This window comes from Rhipicephalus microplus, chromosome 1 (genome assembly GCF_043290135.1).
Source record: "Rhipicephalus microplus isolate Deutch F79 chromosome 1, USDA_Rmic, whole genome shotgun sequence".
Classification (NCBI taxonomy): Eukaryota; Metazoa; Arthropoda; class Arachnida; order Ixodida; family Ixodidae; genus Rhipicephalus; species Rhipicephalus microplus.
The window spans coordinates 167,920,530-167,940,679 of record NC_134700.1 but is presented as its reverse complement, the minus strand read 5'-3'; the positions used below and the strand labels follow the sequence as shown (position 1 = coordinate 167,940,679).

At 47.2% G+C, this 20,150-nt stretch overlaps 1 protein-coding gene across 1 annotated transcript; it reads left to right on the top strand.

Annotated features, from left to right (window-relative positions):
- The first annotated feature begins 2,251 nt into the window (after positions 1-2,251).
- Positions 2,252-19,601, top strand: LOC119178577 (potassium/sodium hyperpolarization-activated cyclic nucleotide-gated channel 1). The gene is made up of 9 exons (XM_037429787.1): positions 2,252-2,524; positions 3,472-3,635; positions 5,647-5,816; positions 6,716-6,996; positions 11,711-11,860; positions 15,008-15,226; positions 16,678-16,824; positions 18,311-18,554; positions 19,390-19,601. Exons 1-9 carry the CDS (start codon positions 2,252-2,254, stop codon positions 19,599-19,601), a joined length of 1,860 nt encoding a protein of 619 aa, XP_037285684.1.
- The last annotated feature ends 549 nt before the right edge of the window (positions 19,602-20,150 follow it).

Genomic DNA, 20,150 nt, shown 5'->3' with positions numbered 1-20,150 from the left:
CGCAGCCGCATCGCCAAGCCGCTCGCAGCAGTATCAACAGAGTGGCTTTGAAAGAGAAAGAAATGAAGAAAAAAATATGTAGTGCCGTCTGTAATTAGAGGTCACCTCACATGTGCCGCACAGGGATGGGGAGTGGGAGAAAAAAAAGAGCGTAGAAGAGAGGAGAAAGAGATGGAAAATCACGGAGGAAAGAAAGATCTTTCCTTTCTCCGTGGGAAAAATTATGTACTTCGGGCCCGCCCCGTCCCCGTGCGCGCGTCGCCTCTCACCCAAGGAAAGCCGTCAAGCAGCGTCGCAGGATTGTCAAACTTCTGCACGGGGAGGGAATGGATCGTACGAAAGCCCGAACAACAGACAACTTTCCAAGAACAGCGCCAACAGTAGATTCGTGCGAGAACTCGCGTCCGCCAGGCGGATGTTGCAGTCCGGGCTCAAGAGCAGGCCCGGATGTTCAAGCAGCATCTGGTAAGTGGAGATCCGGCAGCCTTTCAAGCCGCTTCAAATCGCGAAGCTGAACGCAAGTGCCAATGGCGGACAGACGCTGCTATTCACGACGCTGAACTAAATCGAGATATTGAATGTATGTGACATCAGCGAGCCAAGGAAACGGCGTTGCCAGCAGAGTAGCACCAACGAGGCAACGACGGAAAAGCGTTTACCGGGATCTTCGCCTGCTCTCGGCGGGAGTTTCTCAAGTGGCTTCGGCTGTGATGTCTGCAACCGCCTGCGGCCGCAAGTTTGAGCTTCGCTGGTTAACCATCTGTACGGAGTGCTTGGGCGGTGATCTTCTTTTCGTTTTCTTAAGGTGAAATCCTTGGATGCCTCATCATTTTCGAAAATCGGGCTTTGGCGGCGTCAGCAAAGGTGTTGCAAAACATCATGAGATAACGTCAATTGTGACGTCATTGTGTGACATCAATGTGATGACATATTGACTGTGCTTGCAGAAAATGCCGCCATTACAGATCATGCCACTACGGTGGAATTCGACAGTGTCCAAAATAGCACTCGGGGAGTCAAGAAATTTTGTATGATGGTGATGAGCCATATTTATAGCCGGCTCCCACTGGAAAGCGTGCACCATAAAAAATGGATGATGATGGTCATCACTTTCATCAAATGTCGACCCGCACGTCATGTCGGCACCGCTCTCTCCCCTCCCCCATACCCTTTTGAAGGGCGTGTTAAACCGCCATTTATACAACTTCGCGTGTGCGTTTTTATGTGCGTGGATACATATGCACGCAAAATTAAAAAATTGGGGCGGGGGTGAACCATCCCCCTTTGCTACGACAGTGGTGCCGTAATCACCTACGGGTCGACATTTGATGAAAATGATGATGATAATCATCATGCAATTATACGTTGCGCACCGTCCAGTTGGCGTGCGCTGTGAAAATAGATCATCACCACCATTCGAAATGTTCCGACTACATGAGCGTTATGCTGGGCGCTGCTTAATCCCACCATATCGTCATATTTCGTAATGGCGGCACTCTAAGCCAATCGGAGAGGTCGTAGCAACCCTCTGGGCGAATCAGAATTGACCAATGGCGGCATTTGAAAACATGACTGAGTTTCACTTCGTCAAGAATAGCACGATGGGGGAAGCGGCAAGTTCGGTGGGCAGATAGGATTAAGAAGTTCGCGTATGTAGCGTGGTCGCAGCAAGCGCACGACCGGGTTGGTTTGTAGAACATAGAAGCGGCATTTGCCCGGCAGTATAGAAGTGTGGTCAGGATGGATGACTATATGATGATGATGACGATGGCAACCTCTTCTCCATGGCGCTCACCCATGGCCAAGAAAGGGGAATGGGCTAAGAACTTGGTGGCAGGATGAATATAGCACCCCCGTTTTACTCTCTCCTCCTCTTCTTTTCTGCAAGCTTGGCTCACACCCGATACGGGGGCTTGGCTAAGAAATGTGTTGCTTATTCCAATATTTCCTGTATGTTCCAAAGGTATAAAATTTCCCCGACGTGCCCCCCCCCCCCCCGCGTCGTCTTCTGCTTCTTGGTGGTACATGTCTATGTTTCCGGTGAATGTCATCGTCATCATAAATTATCGCACTCACCAAAATTTTCCATCGCCATCAACACCGCTCAGTGACAGTTGCCGACGGCGCGTTTACGCTTGCCACCCAAGAAGGAGAGGAAGAAGAAAGGATACTCGACTCGCTGCGGCGTTATGCCTCTTAGCTGAGCGCTACCTCGTTTCTTTCGATGGCTACTGCAGCCACACCGAAAGTCATGGAAGAAGAGCCCCAAGCCACGCCGAAGTTCAACTCCAAGCTGAGCCGCGCCTCCGTCAAGCGGCGAGGATCTTCGGCACCTGCCGGGCCGACGCTAAGCGACATGGCTCCGTTGCTTAGCCAAACGCTGGAGATGGCGCGCCCTCCCGTCAAGAAGTTTCTCAAGCACGGTCTCGACACGCCGGTTCCCGTGAAGAGGCTCGCGCGTCAAGGAACGACAACGGCGTTTTCTAACACCACGTACGGCTCTGTCCGTGCCACCGGAGCTGAGGTACCAGTATAGGTGTAAAAGAGAGTCCACGTAGTATATGCTGGTTTACCGTTAAATGCAAGAGGTCGAATTCATGGAACTTCTTTCGTTAGCATTCTTTGCTGTTCATTGGGAGCCCTTGCTAATTATATGCCCAGCGCCAGGATTGGCTGAAATGTTTTCTTACGAACAATCGTGGCGTGGTGAACTTTTGTGAATTGCGTCCGAGTTCCACTACGACTTGGCTGGCGTCGCTACAATAGCGCTCAGGCTACCACTACAGTTTGAGTACTTTACGACAGATTCACCAGCACGAAAAAAGACGGCACGCATAGGGAGGGACATCCCCCCCCCCCCACACGCACACAGCACGTGACCTGTAAGTCGCAATAAATTATCAAAGTCAGCTGGAAAGTGCTTCCTCTTCTCTCGACAAATGACGTAATAAGCTCAGAAATCGCACGTAGAAAGCCCATCTGTCAGCCATTGGCTGATTTGAACATGGCGCGCTCGGTTGTTACACAGATCGCCGGGGGAGGCCACGACAGCGCGTGTGCGTGCGATCACACTGAAAAAGCCTCGCATTCGAAGAAAAAAAGTAATCAAGGTCTCGAGGCGTGCGTGCCGTTTTTATTTGCACCTGTCGCCCCTCTCTGCTCAGCTTCCAGCGCTTTCGTCGGGACTAGAGAAGAGAGAATGCAATTGCAGCATGCGACAAATCTTTACAACTCCACTCGCACTGGAAGGATCTGAAAAATTTTTTGCGGCGTTGAATTTGTGAGGCAATAAGCTCTTCCAGCGAATTCATTTCATGGTTACTTGGAAAAGTGGAAAAGCGTTTCAGGGCCCCGTGCTACACCGTCCACGTTAATTGTGGCCGTCGGATCATACAACGAGATATTTTGAACAGAGGGGCTGGTATGTGCGTGTACGCTCAGTCTGGTTCGCGTCGCGGTGTGACCTCGCAGACGGACGAAGCTGCGGTCGAGAAACGCGAGCAGCTGAAGCGGCAACTGGAGCTGTTCTTGCTTCCGGAGAATCCGCTGCTGTCTTCGGCCCTGCTTCGCGAACCGCCCTTAGACGAGCAGCACCAGCAATTCGCCTGGATGATACACCCCTGCAGCAAATTCAGGTGCGTACGTCCTGTGTTATCTAAACCATGCTGGGCCGACCAGCTTTTGAGGTGAAGGGCCGAATTGTACGAAGACGGCACGGCCGGGCCGCAAGGCCGAATAACAGAAAGGGAGAGAACGGGGCGCTTTGCAGGCAAACAAACACACAAAAAAATTCCGCCATATCCACGAAGTGAATGATGATGAGTGGGCGAAGCTCCGGAGGTAAACCTGGTAAACCATGAATCCTCTGTACATTTTGCCCACTCAATTTTTTTACATCGCTCCCCCTAGCGTACGTCGCCGCACTAAATCGAACGATTGCCTTCAACCAATGACACGCGCCATATGTGACATCATTCCTATTTTATAAGATCTCGCGTCTTTCATCAACTACAAGTACCGCTTTCTAGTTTATAACATCTTGCATCTTTTCATCATCAGCTACAAGTACCACCATCTAGTAAACACTACAAGAACTAAACGAGAGGTGGCTACATACAGGAGACGGTACCGCCATCTAGTGAACACTGCAAGAACTAAACTAGAGGTGGCTACATACAGGGGACGGTACCGCCATCTAGTGAACACTGCAAGAACTAAACTAGAGGTGGCTACATACAGGCTACAGGGGACGCACAGCCCACGCCCTAAGGAGCTTCGCCCCTAAAATTCATGTGAAATAGGGATCGTACATTCATTTTCAGCACTCTTGTCACAAGGTTGCAATTTACAGACAGAGCTTACGAGCGAGAAAATTCACGCATCTCTACGAATTCTTGAATCACGACAAGTGGGTGAAGCTCTGGGTATAGTAACCTTGTACGTTACCCAAGCGTTGCCCCATATAATGTAAATTGAGTGACGTAGCATGCATATCTCTACGGCAAAGCTATATATAAAGTCCATGATGCGTATGTAGAAGTCGTCGACTATAGTTTAAAGGGTTGGTGTTTGTAGGTATTTTATATATATCGTTGCATCACAATTATGATGAGTCTACTTTTTTTGACATACGCTTTGATTGATGGGTGCTTCAAATGTCGGTGGTTTTACGGTGTTGTGACCTTTTATTTTGTTCTTAGCATTTCTTCAAGCTTTGACATGGTGCTCTATAGTACCGTGACGGACACCGGACAGACAAGCCTCAGCTGTAAGGTGCTTCACCCCTAAAAACTTCATTTGAAGTTCAGGCTGTCATTTAGGCCTTTAATGAAAAGACACAGAGGGTTACGAGAGAAGGGGTTTTAGCAGGCGCCATGCCAGGGCCCGAATAACACTGCCCCATGGGCCACATGGTGCCAACCCGTGACCTCGCCGATATTGACAAATTGAGTCTATGCAGAGGAAATATCCAAGGACCTATTGCGCTATCGCTAATACGACCTACGAAAGTCAACGCTTACGTTGGCAGTTCAACGCCAAGCCCAGTCGTGCCTTTCTTGTCTTGTGTGCTTGCGTCGTTTCTTGAAGAGTTACCAAGAAGCTCACGTCAGACCTTTCTGAAGTTTTACTTGCCAAAAACATGACACGGTCACGAAGAACTTCTAGTAGGGCACCACGTGTTAGATTTGACCTCCTGTATTTTTTCTCAACGTGCACTTACATCTGTAGCCGCGAGTACAACTTCAGAAGTCCGTGGCATTTCCTCAACAAAGGCGGATGCACGCAAGCCTCCAGCAACAGGCGCGCACTCTAGAATGACATCGTGAGCGGCGTGGCTGGTGACCCAGCCTTCTGAGAACACTGGCGCGTGCAGAATGCAGGACTGCTTCTTTAGTCGTGGAGGTGATCGGCGGCCACGCTTCGGCCGCCTGTGTGCGACCTCCCCAGATTTCTTGAGTTGTGTTGTTTTTCCATTTTGACCTCGATGAAATGAGGGCTCTGCGGTCGATAATCAAACCTGCATCCTCGAGTTTACCTGCGCAATAACTTGGTCACTAAGCTACCAGAGTGAGTCAGTCACAACTATAAAAGTGACGGTGTCCCGAGTGCTGCCATGTCTATATAGTTGGCTACCATCTCGCGCAGGGCTCGCTGGGACATGACGATGGTGCTTCTGGTGTTGTCCAACGTGGTGCTGATTCCGGTGCAAGCTACCTACTTCGGCGGCGTCGACGACGAAGTCTTCCAGTGGATGCTATTCAGCCTCGTATCAGACGCCGTATTCGCCTTCGACATCGTCTTCAACTTCAGGACCGGTGCGTCCACGCGCTCCCTCACGCGAACGTCGATTCGTAATAGTACATTTAGCCTAACTCTAAGAGTTAATCTATCATCATGGGCAAGTTATTAAAATGAGTTGCTTTCGGGTGGTTCTGTTCATGCCCTATATACACGTGACGATAGGGTGTATTGTTGTGGCTTTGAAGCTATAGTTTAAATAGACATACCTAAGTCGACTGCAGCTTGCAGAATTGCATCAGTTATAAACTGTCGTGAACGAAACGGAAAATATGGTGTTGAAGTGGCAATTTTGTATAATCGCTACTTTTTTTGGCACTTGCGCATTAAGTGACAAGGTGGAAGTTCTGTAACCACACCTGTCATAACACTTCACCTGTACTAAAACCATGTCAATCAATCAATCAATCAATCAATCAATCAATCAATCAATCAATCAATAGATTGATAGAACAATCGATCTCGTATGATTTACACGTAGAGACCTCAACATTCGTAACAGCCCTCACTACTTTGATAGCTGAACAATCGGTGTACCACAGTTCATGCTCTGAACCTTTTTAGCGAAGCTTACACTCTCTGCGGTGCCTTAGCGTTTTAAACGTTTCACTTGGCTTGGTTGTAGCGCCGAGAACTAAGTTAGAAAACATACGGCCGGTAAAAGCGAATGAGTGCCAAGCACTGAAATATAGCGATGAAGCTCCAGGTAGCCTGCATCGACACATACATGCGAGCATTCATGTGTAAGAATGTCTTATACAGTTGTAACTTCAAGCATCGTGCTAACGTACTCCACCACTGAAAATGCAGTGTAGTCCGCTAGCTTTGGCAGAGGCCGATCGCACCTGCGTCTAATGTCATCCACGCTCCAGCTTGAGCGGGCTCTGCGTCCCTGAGTGAATGAGTGCGCGTGCAGGTGTGATCGTGGAGGAGGACTACGAGCGCGTGGTGATGGACCCGAAGTACGTGGCTCGCAGCTACCTGCACGGCTTCTTCCTCATCGACCTGGTGTCCACGCTGCCGTGGGACTACGTGCTGGCCTTCATGCTGGTCGTGTTCCAGCACGAGGTCGACGAAGGGGACACCTCGTTCACCATCACCGTGCGCCTGCTCCACCTCACCAAGTTCCTCAAGCTGCTCAAGCTGCTCCGCATCACCAGGCTCGTCCGGTACCTCGACAACGTCGAGCAGAACTACGTGAGCCTTCGTTATGTGCGATGTGGTGGCTGTGGTGCTCGACTTCTGAACCGTAGGTTGTGGATCGAATCTTGGCCGGGGTGGCCGCATTACAATGAAAAGGAAATGCGAGAGGCCAATTGACTTATGTTTAGGCGCACGTTGAAGAACTCGAGGTGGCCGACATTTCCGGAGCCCTCCACTACAGCGTCTCTCATGACCATATCGTGGCCTAGGGTTGTAAAACGCCAACGATTATTGTTACACCCGCTTGGCAGAGGAGGACGTGATGCAACGCACATGAGCTTCCGGACATGTTCCGCGGTAGGAAACAGGCTGCAAAGAAGGCGAATGCAACAAGTGCAGTCATAGGCGTGCACACGGGAGGGTAGGGCAGAGGGAGCACCCCCCTCCCTATTTATCTAAAACGAGGGGGCGTGCAAAGTCAGCCCTCTACATTGGCATGAAATCTTTATTTTCCTTAAAACTCCTTAAGGGTTTATTACATAAGGGGTGGACTTGATATATAAAAATAATTTATGGCGACAAATTTATATCTTGAAAAATGATAGAAAGGGGGTGCTGCGCGTGGGGGGGGGGGGCGCGCAAAATCAGCCCCATACAATGTTGCAATAGGGAATACGGTGCTGCGAACCCCTCCCCCCTCCCCCCGTCTCCGAAGAGGAACCATTGCGCACACTTATGGATGATGCAGCATACCAGAGCGGCCAGCGTTCCTTAGTTGCTACTCTGATTATCGGAAGAATTGTTCACTATTGGTGTCCAGCCAACCGCCCTGTAATCGTTGGTATTTTCTGGTGTTCTCGTATTCTTGTGTCTTGCCTAGTTTCATTTTTTTTCGGCGCCGCGGAGTATCGTGCATTGTGATTAAACAAAACATAATCAAGGAATCACGTTCAATGGCAGATAAATCAATGAATGTAATGCGGAGCCTCAATCAGTGTAATAGTGAGGCCAGCTGATTGTACTCTCAGTTCTGCTGTCACTGAATTACCAAGATGTCCAGGCGTCGGTGAGAAAAAGAGACTGGCCACACTGGTAATTTACGTGGTTAATCCGTCAGTTGTGGGAAGCCGGTCATCTGGTTTATTAGTTTGTCACTGATTGTCCAAAATCTGCTGATAATTTCAAAATTTTGTTCCAAGGTCATGTGACCTGGAAGCTTTCCGACTATGATTTGTCAATTGCAATATGTTGAACTTGCGTGTTATTTTATCTATCGTTCATACAATGTCCACTTGTACGTGTAATCAATAAGTATATCTCTATGTTGCGGGCAGATAGCTTGCGTGCTAGCCCATAGCTTACAAAAATCATAATGCCATGCCAAAGTAAAGCCTCGCTACCCTCTCTGTTCCTTCGACGCACATACATTTCGTGCGTTCTTTTTCAATACGGATGTCATGTTTCTTAGGTAGCCTACTTTTCTATGCCTTCATAAATAAATAACCTCAGCGGATGGCGCCTAACTTATTTATGGCGCCAGCGGATGGCGCCATAAATAAAACCTCAGCGGATGGCGCCTAACTACCATTGACGCTAACCCGACATGACGGCTGTACATATAGGAGTACATATAGGAGTCCTGTATATAGGAGTACATAGGAGTAATGTTTATAAAATTTGACAGCCAGTACTACAAACAGAATTGACGTTTCACGAACATTAAGCTCTATTTGCAAATTATTTGCGAGACCTGGCGTGCCTTTGTCGTAGAATACTTGATTGCCACGCAGTATGCTTGGGTTCGATATCTGCTGGCAAGACATTTATTCTTTGCATTCGTCCGCTCAACGCTGCCCATGACAGCTTTTTCTTAACGCTCAAGCGTTAAAGTTACCCATGTGTCTTCTTGCCGTTCCTGGGTAGATACAGAATGTCTATCACCTGTTGCACATACCCGCATACCACTGACACATACCCACCCCTGGGCATATGCCACTGTTTTTTTTTTTGGAAAGTGTTTGACGATGTGCGCGACCAGATTATGACATTACTAACGCTCAAGCGTTAAAGTTACCCATGTGTCTTCTTGCCGTTCCTGGGTAGATACAGAATGTCTATCACCTGTTGCATATACCCGCATACCAGTGACACATACCCACCCCTGGGCATGTGCCACTGTTTTTTTTTGGAAAGTGTTTGACGATGTGCGCGACCAGATTATGACATTACTCATGTCATGACCAGCGTGTCGTATTCGTCAAAACTATCTTACTTATCCTCTCGTACTAGATCACCCCAAGTTAAGGAGGGGGTGGATCTTGACAGCACCCAGACGTAAGCAGCTGGCTGGCTGGTTGGCTCGATAGATAGATAGATAGATAGATAGATAGATAGATAGATAGATAGATAGATAGATAGATAGATAGATAGATAGATAGATAGATAGATAGATAGATAGATAGATAGATAGATAGATAGATAGATAGATAGATAGATAGATAGATAGATAGACAGACAGACAGACAGACAGACAGACAGACAGACAGACAGACAGACAGACAGACAGACAGACAGACAGACAGACAGACAGACAGACAGACAGATAGATAGATAGATAGATAGATAGATAGATAGATAGATAGATAGATAGATAGATAGATAGATAGATAGATAGATAGATAGATAGATAGATAGATGCCAAAAGCGCTTGCAGTACGCAAAGCAATGAAAAAAAAAAAACGCAGGAGCGAACATTCATGCGAGTGCTGGACTTTGGTCCGAGTGTTTTTGTCACGCGTTTTTCCATATGTCCTTCACGTGTGTGAGATTCACGTACGTGACCCGAGTAGTATGGTCACGCCAGACGTGTTATCACCGCTATAAAACGAAGCTTCTGCCTGAAGTTGCGTATGTATGTTGCTATTTTGCCAGTTTCAGTGGTTAACCCGTGTCTGTGAGGCACCTATCTTCTGAACCGTCATGGATGGAGCGTTGCGTCGCTGTTGACGCAACGCTCTATCCATGGCGGTTCAGGAGATAGGTATATGTGACGTTACTCCCTGGCATGTAACGGTGACGGCTGACTGCTGCTGACTTGACTGCTGGCTGAAAGGTCGCGGGATGGAGTTGCGGCCACAGCGGCTGCATTCCGATGGAGCCAGAATGCTAGAGGCCCGTGTGCATAGATTGTGGGGAAAGTTTATAAGGCCCAGGTAATCGAAACTTCCAGGGCCCGCCACAACGGTGTCCCTTGTTACAATATCGCCGTTTCTGGGCGTAAAACCACAGCAGTTGTTATATTAGAATATGCGAACACTTCGTCGTCATCTCGCAAGACTGACGTGACGCGATACACTAATCTAAGCGTCACATGTAGCGTTCTCTTTAATTTTTTTTACCAGAAAAACAAACAAACAATCACTGGAAGGTCACCAACGCTAACAGCCGTGAAAACAGCCCGACAGAGGCCCTGGTGGTCCGTACATACACATGGCAGTAATGCTGATATCAGTCGAGGCAGTAAGTGAGGCGCAACAGAAAAAGAAGACCAGAAAAAAAAAAATGTCAGCCTATCCACGGAGTAAACGATGAAGAGTGAGGCAAAGCATCCGTCCGTCCATTCGTTCTTGCTTCCGTCCGTCCATGCGTCTGTCTGTGTGACCGTCCGTGCGTCCATCGGCCCGTCCGTGTGTGCGCCTGTTCGTGCGTCCGCACGTCCATCTGTGCGTCCGTCCATGCGTTCATCCATGCATCCACCCCTGCGTCCGTTCATGCGTCCATCCATGCATCTGTCTGTGTGTCCGTTCGTCCATCTATTCAACACTCCAAGTACCACCATCTCGCATCTTTTCATCATATATTCCCCATATAGAAGCACCGCAATCCAGCGGACATTTTAAGGACTAAACTAGAGGTGGCATACGCACACTTTCTTACGGCTTGCGCTTCGGGTCTACTTCCCACCTTTAACTACCTCGAGTTCATGATATATACTAGTTCACTGTATTCATGTCACTGCGGCCCAACGCTCGCTAAACCTTTCTAAAAGAAAGGAGATTACGTCTAGCGAGCATAACGTAGCAACCTTTTCCTGTCAGATAGTGCTCAATGTAAATGCCAATGGCTGCTAATGGGAAATGAGAGACAGGAGAATTCAGCTTTTACTTTCATACGGCTTGTGCTTCGGGTTTACTTCCCACCTTTAACCACCTCGAGTTCATGGTATATACTAGTTCATTGTATTCATGGCACTGCGGCTCAACGCTCGCTAAAACCTTTCTAAAACCAAGGAGGTTACGCCCAACGAGTATAACGTAGCAACCCTTTCTTGTCAGATAGTGCTCAATGTACATGCCAATGGCTGCTAATGGGAAATGAGAAACAGGAGAATTCGGCTTTTAGTTAAAGCGCGCGCTGCGAATTTTTTATTGTTCGACAATGCACAAGAGAAATATCCCACCGGCACCACCTTGCAGGTCAAAACGTAAGAATGGTCACACACTACGACTACGGCTACTACGAGGGACGAACGGGTGCCGTTTTAAAGAGCTTCGCCCATTAAACACATGCTAATTGATCCATAAGTGACTTCACAAGTTATTATTTTCAAGTACGTGTGATAAACGTGTAATAAAAAAGGGTTTTCAGAAGTCCTCGTAGAACGTGAATAGACGATCGTATACACCTACACCTCTACACTGACTTTACTAGTGGCTTTACTATACGCGTTTGTAACGTCAAGGGACGAGAATCTCGTGTTGTGGTGCAGTTTTTCTACTCGAACGGCGTGTACCTGCGGCTGACCAACTACATCGGGCTGCTGCTGCTGATAGGCCACTGGAACGCGTGCCTGCAGTTTTTCGTCGACAGGATGCTGGGCTTTCCTCCTGACTCGTGGGTCGCCAGGCAAGACCTCGTGGCAAGTGGTCTATCAACAATCACGCGTATACAGTGACGCTGTAAGAAAGACAAACCACGCCTTTCTTAAACCTGCCGCTCCCGTGCGGGACTCCTCGGGACTCGTTTTCAATATTATCACGCCTGGGGTGGCTGCGTTTTTGATGGAGACGGAAATGCTGTAGGCCCGTGTGCTCAGATTTGGGTGCGCGTTAAAGAACCCTAGGTGGTCAAAATTTCAGGAGTCCTCCACTACGGCGTCTATCATAATCATATGGTAATTTTGGGACATTGAACTTTACATATCAATCGTTTCCAATATTTTGACACTATACCGTTTTGCAAAATGGTTTTACATACCAGTTGAACATGCGCCTGTTTTCAAAAATAAGTCTTGCTAATCATTGGTAAAACTGTTCGAACTGGGAGAGTATTTTCATATATGGATGAATAATGACACTATGTTTATATAAAACGGCTTGACAATTATAGTACAGGATGAAGCTTGACGTGCCATGAAGTACAGAAAGTATACATAAATATGAACTAGGAGGGAAGTTTACTTTGAAGCCTCTGCCTGAGCTAGTCTATGACGATATATGTTTTTCCCTACCTTCGTACGAGACGAAGGAAAGCTACAAAAACTGTTTGGTAATACACGATCAAGAAATCAACCTTCTCGCAAAGCTTTTACTGTGAGAAATGAAGACACATATGTGGTGAAGCTCCAAATTATAGAGACCCTTGATTTAAAGACATATATATTTCAATAAACATATTTACTCTTTCCTGGTAAATAAACAGATTTCGTACATCGATTTAATAGAGTTTGCAGATAGCCAAGACAAAATAATACTGTTGGAACAACCGCAACAGGAGTTATGTCCACTTATCATGCACGTTGTCTGCGCGACCACTTAAATAAGCATAAACATTTTCCCATTTTCATGCGTGTCGTACGTCGGTACACGAGGTTGTTAACTAGCACAAAACTTGTGTTAAAAGAATAACTTTTTAATGCGAAATGAAGTTGTTGCTCATTTTCTCTTTCTCTCTCTCTTTGTCTCTCTCTCTCACACACTCTCTCTTCTCTCTCTCTCTCTCTCTCTCTCTCTCTCTCTCTATATATATATATATATATATATATATATATATATATATATATATATATATATATATATATATATATATATATATATATATATATATCTTCGTGCAATCAGTTTGCCACAGCTCGCTTATGTTGTCCGCTGCGTGAACTTAAAAAAAAAGGTATTTTTTTCATCAATCTATATATGCCCTGCGTGTGCGCGTGTGTGAAACTGAGTAACCATACTCTCTGTGTGGCCAATAATCGGCACCTGTAAAAACCTTATAGTGATCATTATGAAGCTATACATATCGCACTTCAACCTGCATCGCGGAAAGCACAGAATTAGTATGAGTAGCAGATAACGACCGCTTTGTTCGATGTACTACTAAATGAACAGTGAACTCGAAGAAAATACTTCCCTTAACAGAACGTCTACTATAATCTGAACATTCACTACAATACGAAATAACGTTAGACACAGCAGAAATTTTATTCATTTATTTATTTACTTATTATTTATTTATGAATACTACAATCCGTAGTCGAGACTTTGGTATGGTGGGAAGATGACCAATGCGTGATCTCGTACAAAGAAGTGTGCGGAACAAGTAATAGGCGTAAACGGGTCACATAATTCTAATGACCTAAAACAGAAAGTGACCTAACAACGAATGAAAAGCGGATTACACATCTGAAAATACACATATACATGCATACAAATACATGCATACCATCCTTAATGCAATTACCTGCACATAAAAACAAAATATCGAGTGCAGGTAAATAAAAATAACAATAACGAAATAAAGCACAATACACGCAAAGGCATTCAAGTGTAAATATGCACTCGTACTAAGTGTGCATGCGAACATACAAACGTAATATAAATGAGAACCAAGTTCACGAACACATCAGGCTAGAAGTAAAACTTGCCAACGAAGAGTGTAACACTTGCTCATTTTATAATAAATTCCAATAATTCACCATTCTGGGGAAAATGGAATCAAGTAAAACGTGTGAAGTTTCGAAAATAACTTCATAATTTTCATTTGAAGTGGCGCTCTTAAAGTGAAAAATATAGAACGCTGTTTAGAGGGTCTACGTCTCTGTACAATGCCCCACAGGTTGTCGCTGTGACACGATGTCACGCAACTTCCCATTATAAAAATAATATAAAAAGATACATGATTTCAGCCTTCCTTAGCCATCGCAACTTCTTTGTCGCACTGTCCCTTTGGTTTCGTACGAACACCGGAAACAATTTTCAAATGTGATAGCTTGCGCAGGGACTGAAGCGCACGCGGCTAGTTCTCGCCTCCCGCGCGGCCACTTCGCCTCGGCTCAACAGCATGCACAAGCGATGTTGCACAGCCGCCGATGTATTGGTTATTTGGGGGCGGCCCGCATCGGTCACATATACATAGACACCAGTGCTGCAGAGCGCGAAACTTCATTGAATTGATCTCAAAAAACGAGACCGGGTGCGCATATCAATCAAGTTCACTGTATTGGTGCGTATTGTAGAAAGTTATGAAAGTCGCATTGGAATGCTATTCTATAGACTACCGAATTTGACCAAGCTTTCCAATTGAGTAATGACGTAATTGAAGGCCTTTGGGCCAATCAGAGTTGTCAAGTGCCGGAATCGGACAACGTAACACTGTCCAGAGTAGCAGCACTGGTCTCCCCTAACCTCCCGGCTTTGGAACTTATTCAACTGCCCGTAACTTGGCATCAGGATGAAAAAGACTACATAAGTAACCGAAATTTTTAATACACTTTGCTTAATAACAATTCTCTAGCCAGATGTCGCAATTTGTTCACCGCATTTGTGTTCCTTAAAGACTTAGTTAAATTAAAGCAGGAACGTCTGCCTGTCATTTACGCACCGCACTCGATCAGCAATTCATAATATTCACGTCCTAAGTATGGGACATGGCATCCGAATGGTGGAGAGAGAGAGATAGAAAAAGTGCAAAAAATGAAAGCAAGATATACACCCTTAAAATTTCGGAATGCGTGAGAATGTTTCCTGCTCACGCCCCAACGCACTCGTCGCTGTTCCGGGTCCCGCAGGGCAAACCCTGGTTCGAGCAGTACTCGTGGTCCATCTACAACGCCATCTCGCAGATGGTGTCGTGCGGCTACGGGCGCACGCCGGCTGCCAGCGTGGCCGACGCGTGGTTCATGTGCCTCGGCATGGCCTCCGGCACCGTGGGCTACGCACTCCTGCTCGGCTTGTGCGCTTCCACCATACAGACCATGGACTACTCGAGACGCCTGCTCAGGGAGAAGGTTGGTAAATACAGGCGTAGATAGGCCAAAGACCTTAAGTGTCTGTGATGGCACTGCCATTAGCTGTGACGCTTTGAAAGCACGCGAAATATCCCAAGTCGCGAAAAACACCCAGTGCAGCGCATAGCCGGTTTCTTCTCCCTCGACGCTGCGCAGCATCGAAAGACGTGTCGCTGCGCACTTACGCCACAGTCGGAAAGGAGGTGGTTGAGACGTAAGTTCACTGCATGCGGTGATAGGAGGCAAGCTATGAAGGAGTCGCTGCAGGCCCACCGCTCACAGCCATAGTCTTGGCAGGGTTCTGTTTTCTTCCAGCACTGCGTCCGCGGCGGATGGAACATTGTGACAATCCACAATGTGACATGTACTGCCACAGACTACTGCCACTAACAGTACATGCCACAGACTGTGGCATGCAGTGCCATCAACGTTGTGGCACGTATCTGCCACGGACTTCAATCCCAGCGACTCCCCATGACCCCCGCATTCGGCCGTCAGAGTCTCCTTGTGGTCACGTAGAGACCTGCTGGTCCCGGCCCGCTACCGATTTCAGTTTCTCAAGCAGGTCCTGTTACTTCCTTGGAGACTCTGCTCCCGGCAGTAAAAACCACCCCGCGCCCTTGACTACTGACGCCGGTCCATCTCCATTGCTACCTCTTCATCCCTCCTCCTTTTGGCCCCTTCCCCCTCCCCTACCGACGCTGGGCTATGCTCCCAACAAGAGCTATAGAAGTGCCGTCTTTTACTCACCTTCAACGACAACATTCAACAATTGGGTGAACGCGAGGAGGATACGCCGCTACAGGACTCACAGCGTAGGCAAAAGGGAAGGGTACACGCTTTGACAGTGAAGGCTGCTCTTTGGGCTCGGTGTTGTACAATGTACACCTGTGTAACTGTAACGATCGTCATTACGAAGTTATGTGCGTCGCTTGCACCTGCACCACGGAAACCACAGAAGTGGCACGAGCAGAATCACTACCGCTTCGCTCGATGCACTAGTATCGCGAAACACTATAGATTAAAAATATACACCGTGCTTTTGAGGCACGATGACGGACAGCTCAATTCACTTATAACATGTGCAGTATTAAAGGGATTAGAAAAAAGGCTTGTGATACACCCCCCGGGATGACACCTTATAATTTCTAGTAACCAAAGTTTGATACGAATGGAAGATCCTTTGGACTCTCAGAGCAATGCGTGATGCAGTATGTGAGGAATGACGTTGTGCTGTTAAACGCTGTGTTATGGCAGCTTACAAAGAACACAACAATAACAGTCGATGCAGGCGTCGTGCCTTGATTGCTGTACACCAGTTGAGACCGATGGCAAATTATCCATAGCATAGCTTCTGGTAAAACGTCGGTGCCGTTGCCCTGTGGTGCGTTCCACCATGACGCCCTCCGTGCCCCCTCCCCAGCATTGTTCTCGTATTTCTCGTTTCACAGCTGAAAGAAGTGGAAGACTACATGCAGTGCCAGAAGTTCCCGAACAAGCTTCGCTCTCGAATGCGCGACTACTTCGAGAACCGCTACGAAGGTCGCGTCTTCGACGAGGCCAAGATCCTCGCCTCACTCTCGGACCCACTCAGGGAGGTGAGAGGCGCAAGAAGAGCCGCACGGCGTGCCGTTCGTCATTCGCGCTCTAACGGCACGCCAAAAACGAACACCTGAATCTCGGTATTCATCATAGTGCGTTCATTGCTGTATAACAAGCACTCGTACGGAGCGGTACGAATGGAAGATAACGAAGCACTCGCGTAAAAACTAACACGCGCAGACGCACTAAATGCAGTTGTATCAAAACAGGTGCGAAAAAATTGTTCTCAGTTGTTCCAACTTAAAACTGTGGGAATTTAGAATCGCATATAATGCGTGACAAAGATAAGATGAAGGGAGGAACGCACACACACACGCACAAGCGCAGAACTTCCAGTTGGTTTTATTTGCAGAAAACAGGTGATTTTGTAGTTTCATCAAAATAACGAGAACAGGGAACGATCACCATGAAACAGGTGAAATCAGCTACAAGGATAGCAATGTGTTACCATAATTGTGGCTGCTTGTTTTGTCTCTTCTACCTGCTCAGTATTTTTCATTGTGGCAGCACATGTCATTTCTATATTTCTTTTTCGCCGCCGCAAACACATCAAGTGTGTATTTCTGGCTTTTTTTAGACCAACAGATTGTCCTTTCTTGTGAGAACAGTAATCGCATTATTTATGGGCCATGTAAATATAGGTCATAGTCATAGGAGGGAAGTGCAATTTTTGAAATATATGAGATACCCTAAAAAACTGAGCATTATCACTTTTGAAATGTCCATCAGTTAACTTCCCGTTTAACGTTACCTAATGTGGGCACAGGAAACAAACTAGTCGCTTTACAATCGCAACCTAATGCAAGACGCGATACCGATCTTTCGGTAAGATTACGTACCATGCCCCAGAGCACAGGTGGGAATAATTATTGTCGGGATTTAACGTCTCAAAACAACCATATGATTATGAGAGGCGCCATGGGGGGAGGTGGGGGCTCCGGAAATTTCGATCACCTGGGGGTTCTTTGAAGGGCACTTCGATCCAAGCACACGGGCCTCAAGTATTCTCGCCTCCATCAAAAGTGTGGCCGCCCCGGCCAGAAATTCAATGCCGCGATCTGCGGGTCAGCCGTCGAGCACCATAGACCACCGTGGCATGGTTAAGCACAGGTGGTCCTCCACGTATGTGTTCAAGAAAAGAAATACGCCATGAAAGAGCAGATGCTGTAACCGTATTTCTTAGGGATTCTTTTCATCCCATTCGCAGTAGTTTTTTATCATTTCTCGCGCTGATTGGTCGATCGTAGTAATAGTGAGAATGCTGCTTCATATGAAAGCTAATGACAACAGTAAAAAAAAAAAAGTTAGGACTCGTTGAGTAAACGCAGGTCTCTGTAAACACTCGCTGTTCGTGACGCTTAGCTGTGAAGCGGAAACGAGTAGCTTCGACTGTGATAGCGTCACGTTTCTCCGATGTTCTTGTCTGCTACAACGAGCCACTAACCCGACCAGCCGTCTCTCACTTTCACGCCTCCCATGCAGGAGATCGTGAACCACAGCATCCGGACGACGGTTCGCACGGTGCCCTTCTTCGCCCAGTCGGATCCGACGTTCGTCGCGGAATTGGTGTCGCGGCTGCGGAACGAGTTCTTCCAGCCGGGAGACCTGATCGTCAAGCAGGACACCGTGGGACACAAGATGTACTTCCTGCAGTCGGGAAAGGTGAACATCGTCCATGACAACGGAGTATTCGTCGCCAGCGCCTTCCCCGGAGCCTACTTTGGAGGTCTGTTTTTCACAAACCAGTATCTGAGCTCCTGTTTCAGCTTCTCATTCGTATTGCAAACGTCCTTGCGCTGTATTAAATATGGCACTGTGCGAAAAGTTCGGGGTTCCAAGAATAGTAGAGTAGTGTTATAATGTTTACTCATAGTATTTCCCATCAGAACTGGTGGATGTGCGCACTATTCATCTAGAGGACTTGGTTTCGGTTTCGCGTCACGTTGGAAGTCCTGTCTCTTCTCAAGTCGTAGCTCGTACTTCCACGGTCTCAGTACATTCATCGCATATGTTTGACGTCATCACACTACCTTCGTAGTTTTTGTTGATCTAGTAGTCGGTCACCATTGTTATAACAACGGGTATACTGAAGTTTCTGGGTAGCATCCGATACCTTCGTTCGAGCCCTCTTCTCGCACTATTCTTAAGACTAACGACCCAGGTATCCTGTTGCGCAGTGACCGTTAGCAAAACACGGCATGCGAATCGAGTGCTACGAGTGGCGGTTAGGAAGGAATGACTTGTTGGGACATCATCGTATAATTTTGTCATGACGTAATGATAGGACATCGTCGCGTTCGGGGTTCCAATGCATGCTGGTCATAGTGGTATAGTGCTACACGACGCGATGTGTGGAAACTTTCGGTTTAGAAAGAAGGGGTGGGCATTGTATTAGGCTTAGAGCGCTAAAGTAGTTTAACACGCGTTTTGTCATGTCGTGCAAGTTGTCCAGTCCCTGAATGCATTACTCAATGCATTAACAACTATGTAACAAGCTTTTTGACCTTCAGGTGTTTCAGAGAGTGTAACCTGCTGACGAACTTCTCGCTGACGACGTGCAGAGATGTGCCTTCTGACTCGGGCGCGTCGGCAGGCGAACGTGGTGGCCGAGACGTACTGCAACGTGCTGTCGCTGTCTGACGAGGACTTCCAGCGGGTGCTCGAGAAGCACCCGCTCATGCGACGCGCGATGGAAGCCCTCTGCGCCGAACAGGGGACCCAGATGAACCCCGCGGCCCTGACGTCATCCCAGCCCACTGACCCCGTTTACTGAGCGCGTCGTCCAAGCACACGCGTCTACAGTGGCGCCGAATCGCGTGACAAGCTGACACGCGAATGCGTATTATGCGTCACCAAGTTTGGACCGTCCAGTTGCTTGCGTAGTATGTGAATAGGGACAGGAATGACGGTGCTTCTATGTATTTGTAGCGTTTAGAACGTCGCAGCGCGCCCAGAAGACATCTAGCGCTGACTTCTTAATATACGCTTAAATTTAGATCGAGCGAAGCTTTTATTTCGCATTTTCTTCGTATTCTCCCTCTTCATTTTTTTTTCTAGCATCGTTTTCTAATACCTCACCTCTCCTTCACGCATTTTATATTTGTTGCAGTCTCATTAGCGCAAGTGAAGCTTTTCAATTGGCGTAAGCATAACATACCGATTGTTTATGCACTTACAGCAATACGCTGTTCAGGTTGCATAGAAACTGACGTTCATTTATGGTAACTTTAATGTCCTCCACGACATTTGAATCATTGAACGCATTTGCACAACAAAGAAAAAAAAGAAAAAGAAAAAAAAGAGGTGTTCACTTTTCGTATGC

Bases quoted from the DNA above. Each gene is read 5' to 3' on its own strand.
- LOC119178577 (XM_037429787.1), top strand. From the start codon at position 2,252: ATGGAAGAAGAGCCCCAAGCCACGCCGAAGTTCAACTCCAAGCTGAGC. The intron at 11,861-15,007 runs GCAAGTGGTCTA...CGGGTCCCGCAG, and splicing joins TCGCCAGGCAAGACCTCGTG to GGCAAACCCTGGTTCGAGCA. The intron at 15,227-16,677 runs GTTGGTAAATAC...CTCGTTTCACAG, and splicing joins GACGCCTGCTCAGGGAGAAG to CTGAAAGAAGTGGAAGACTA.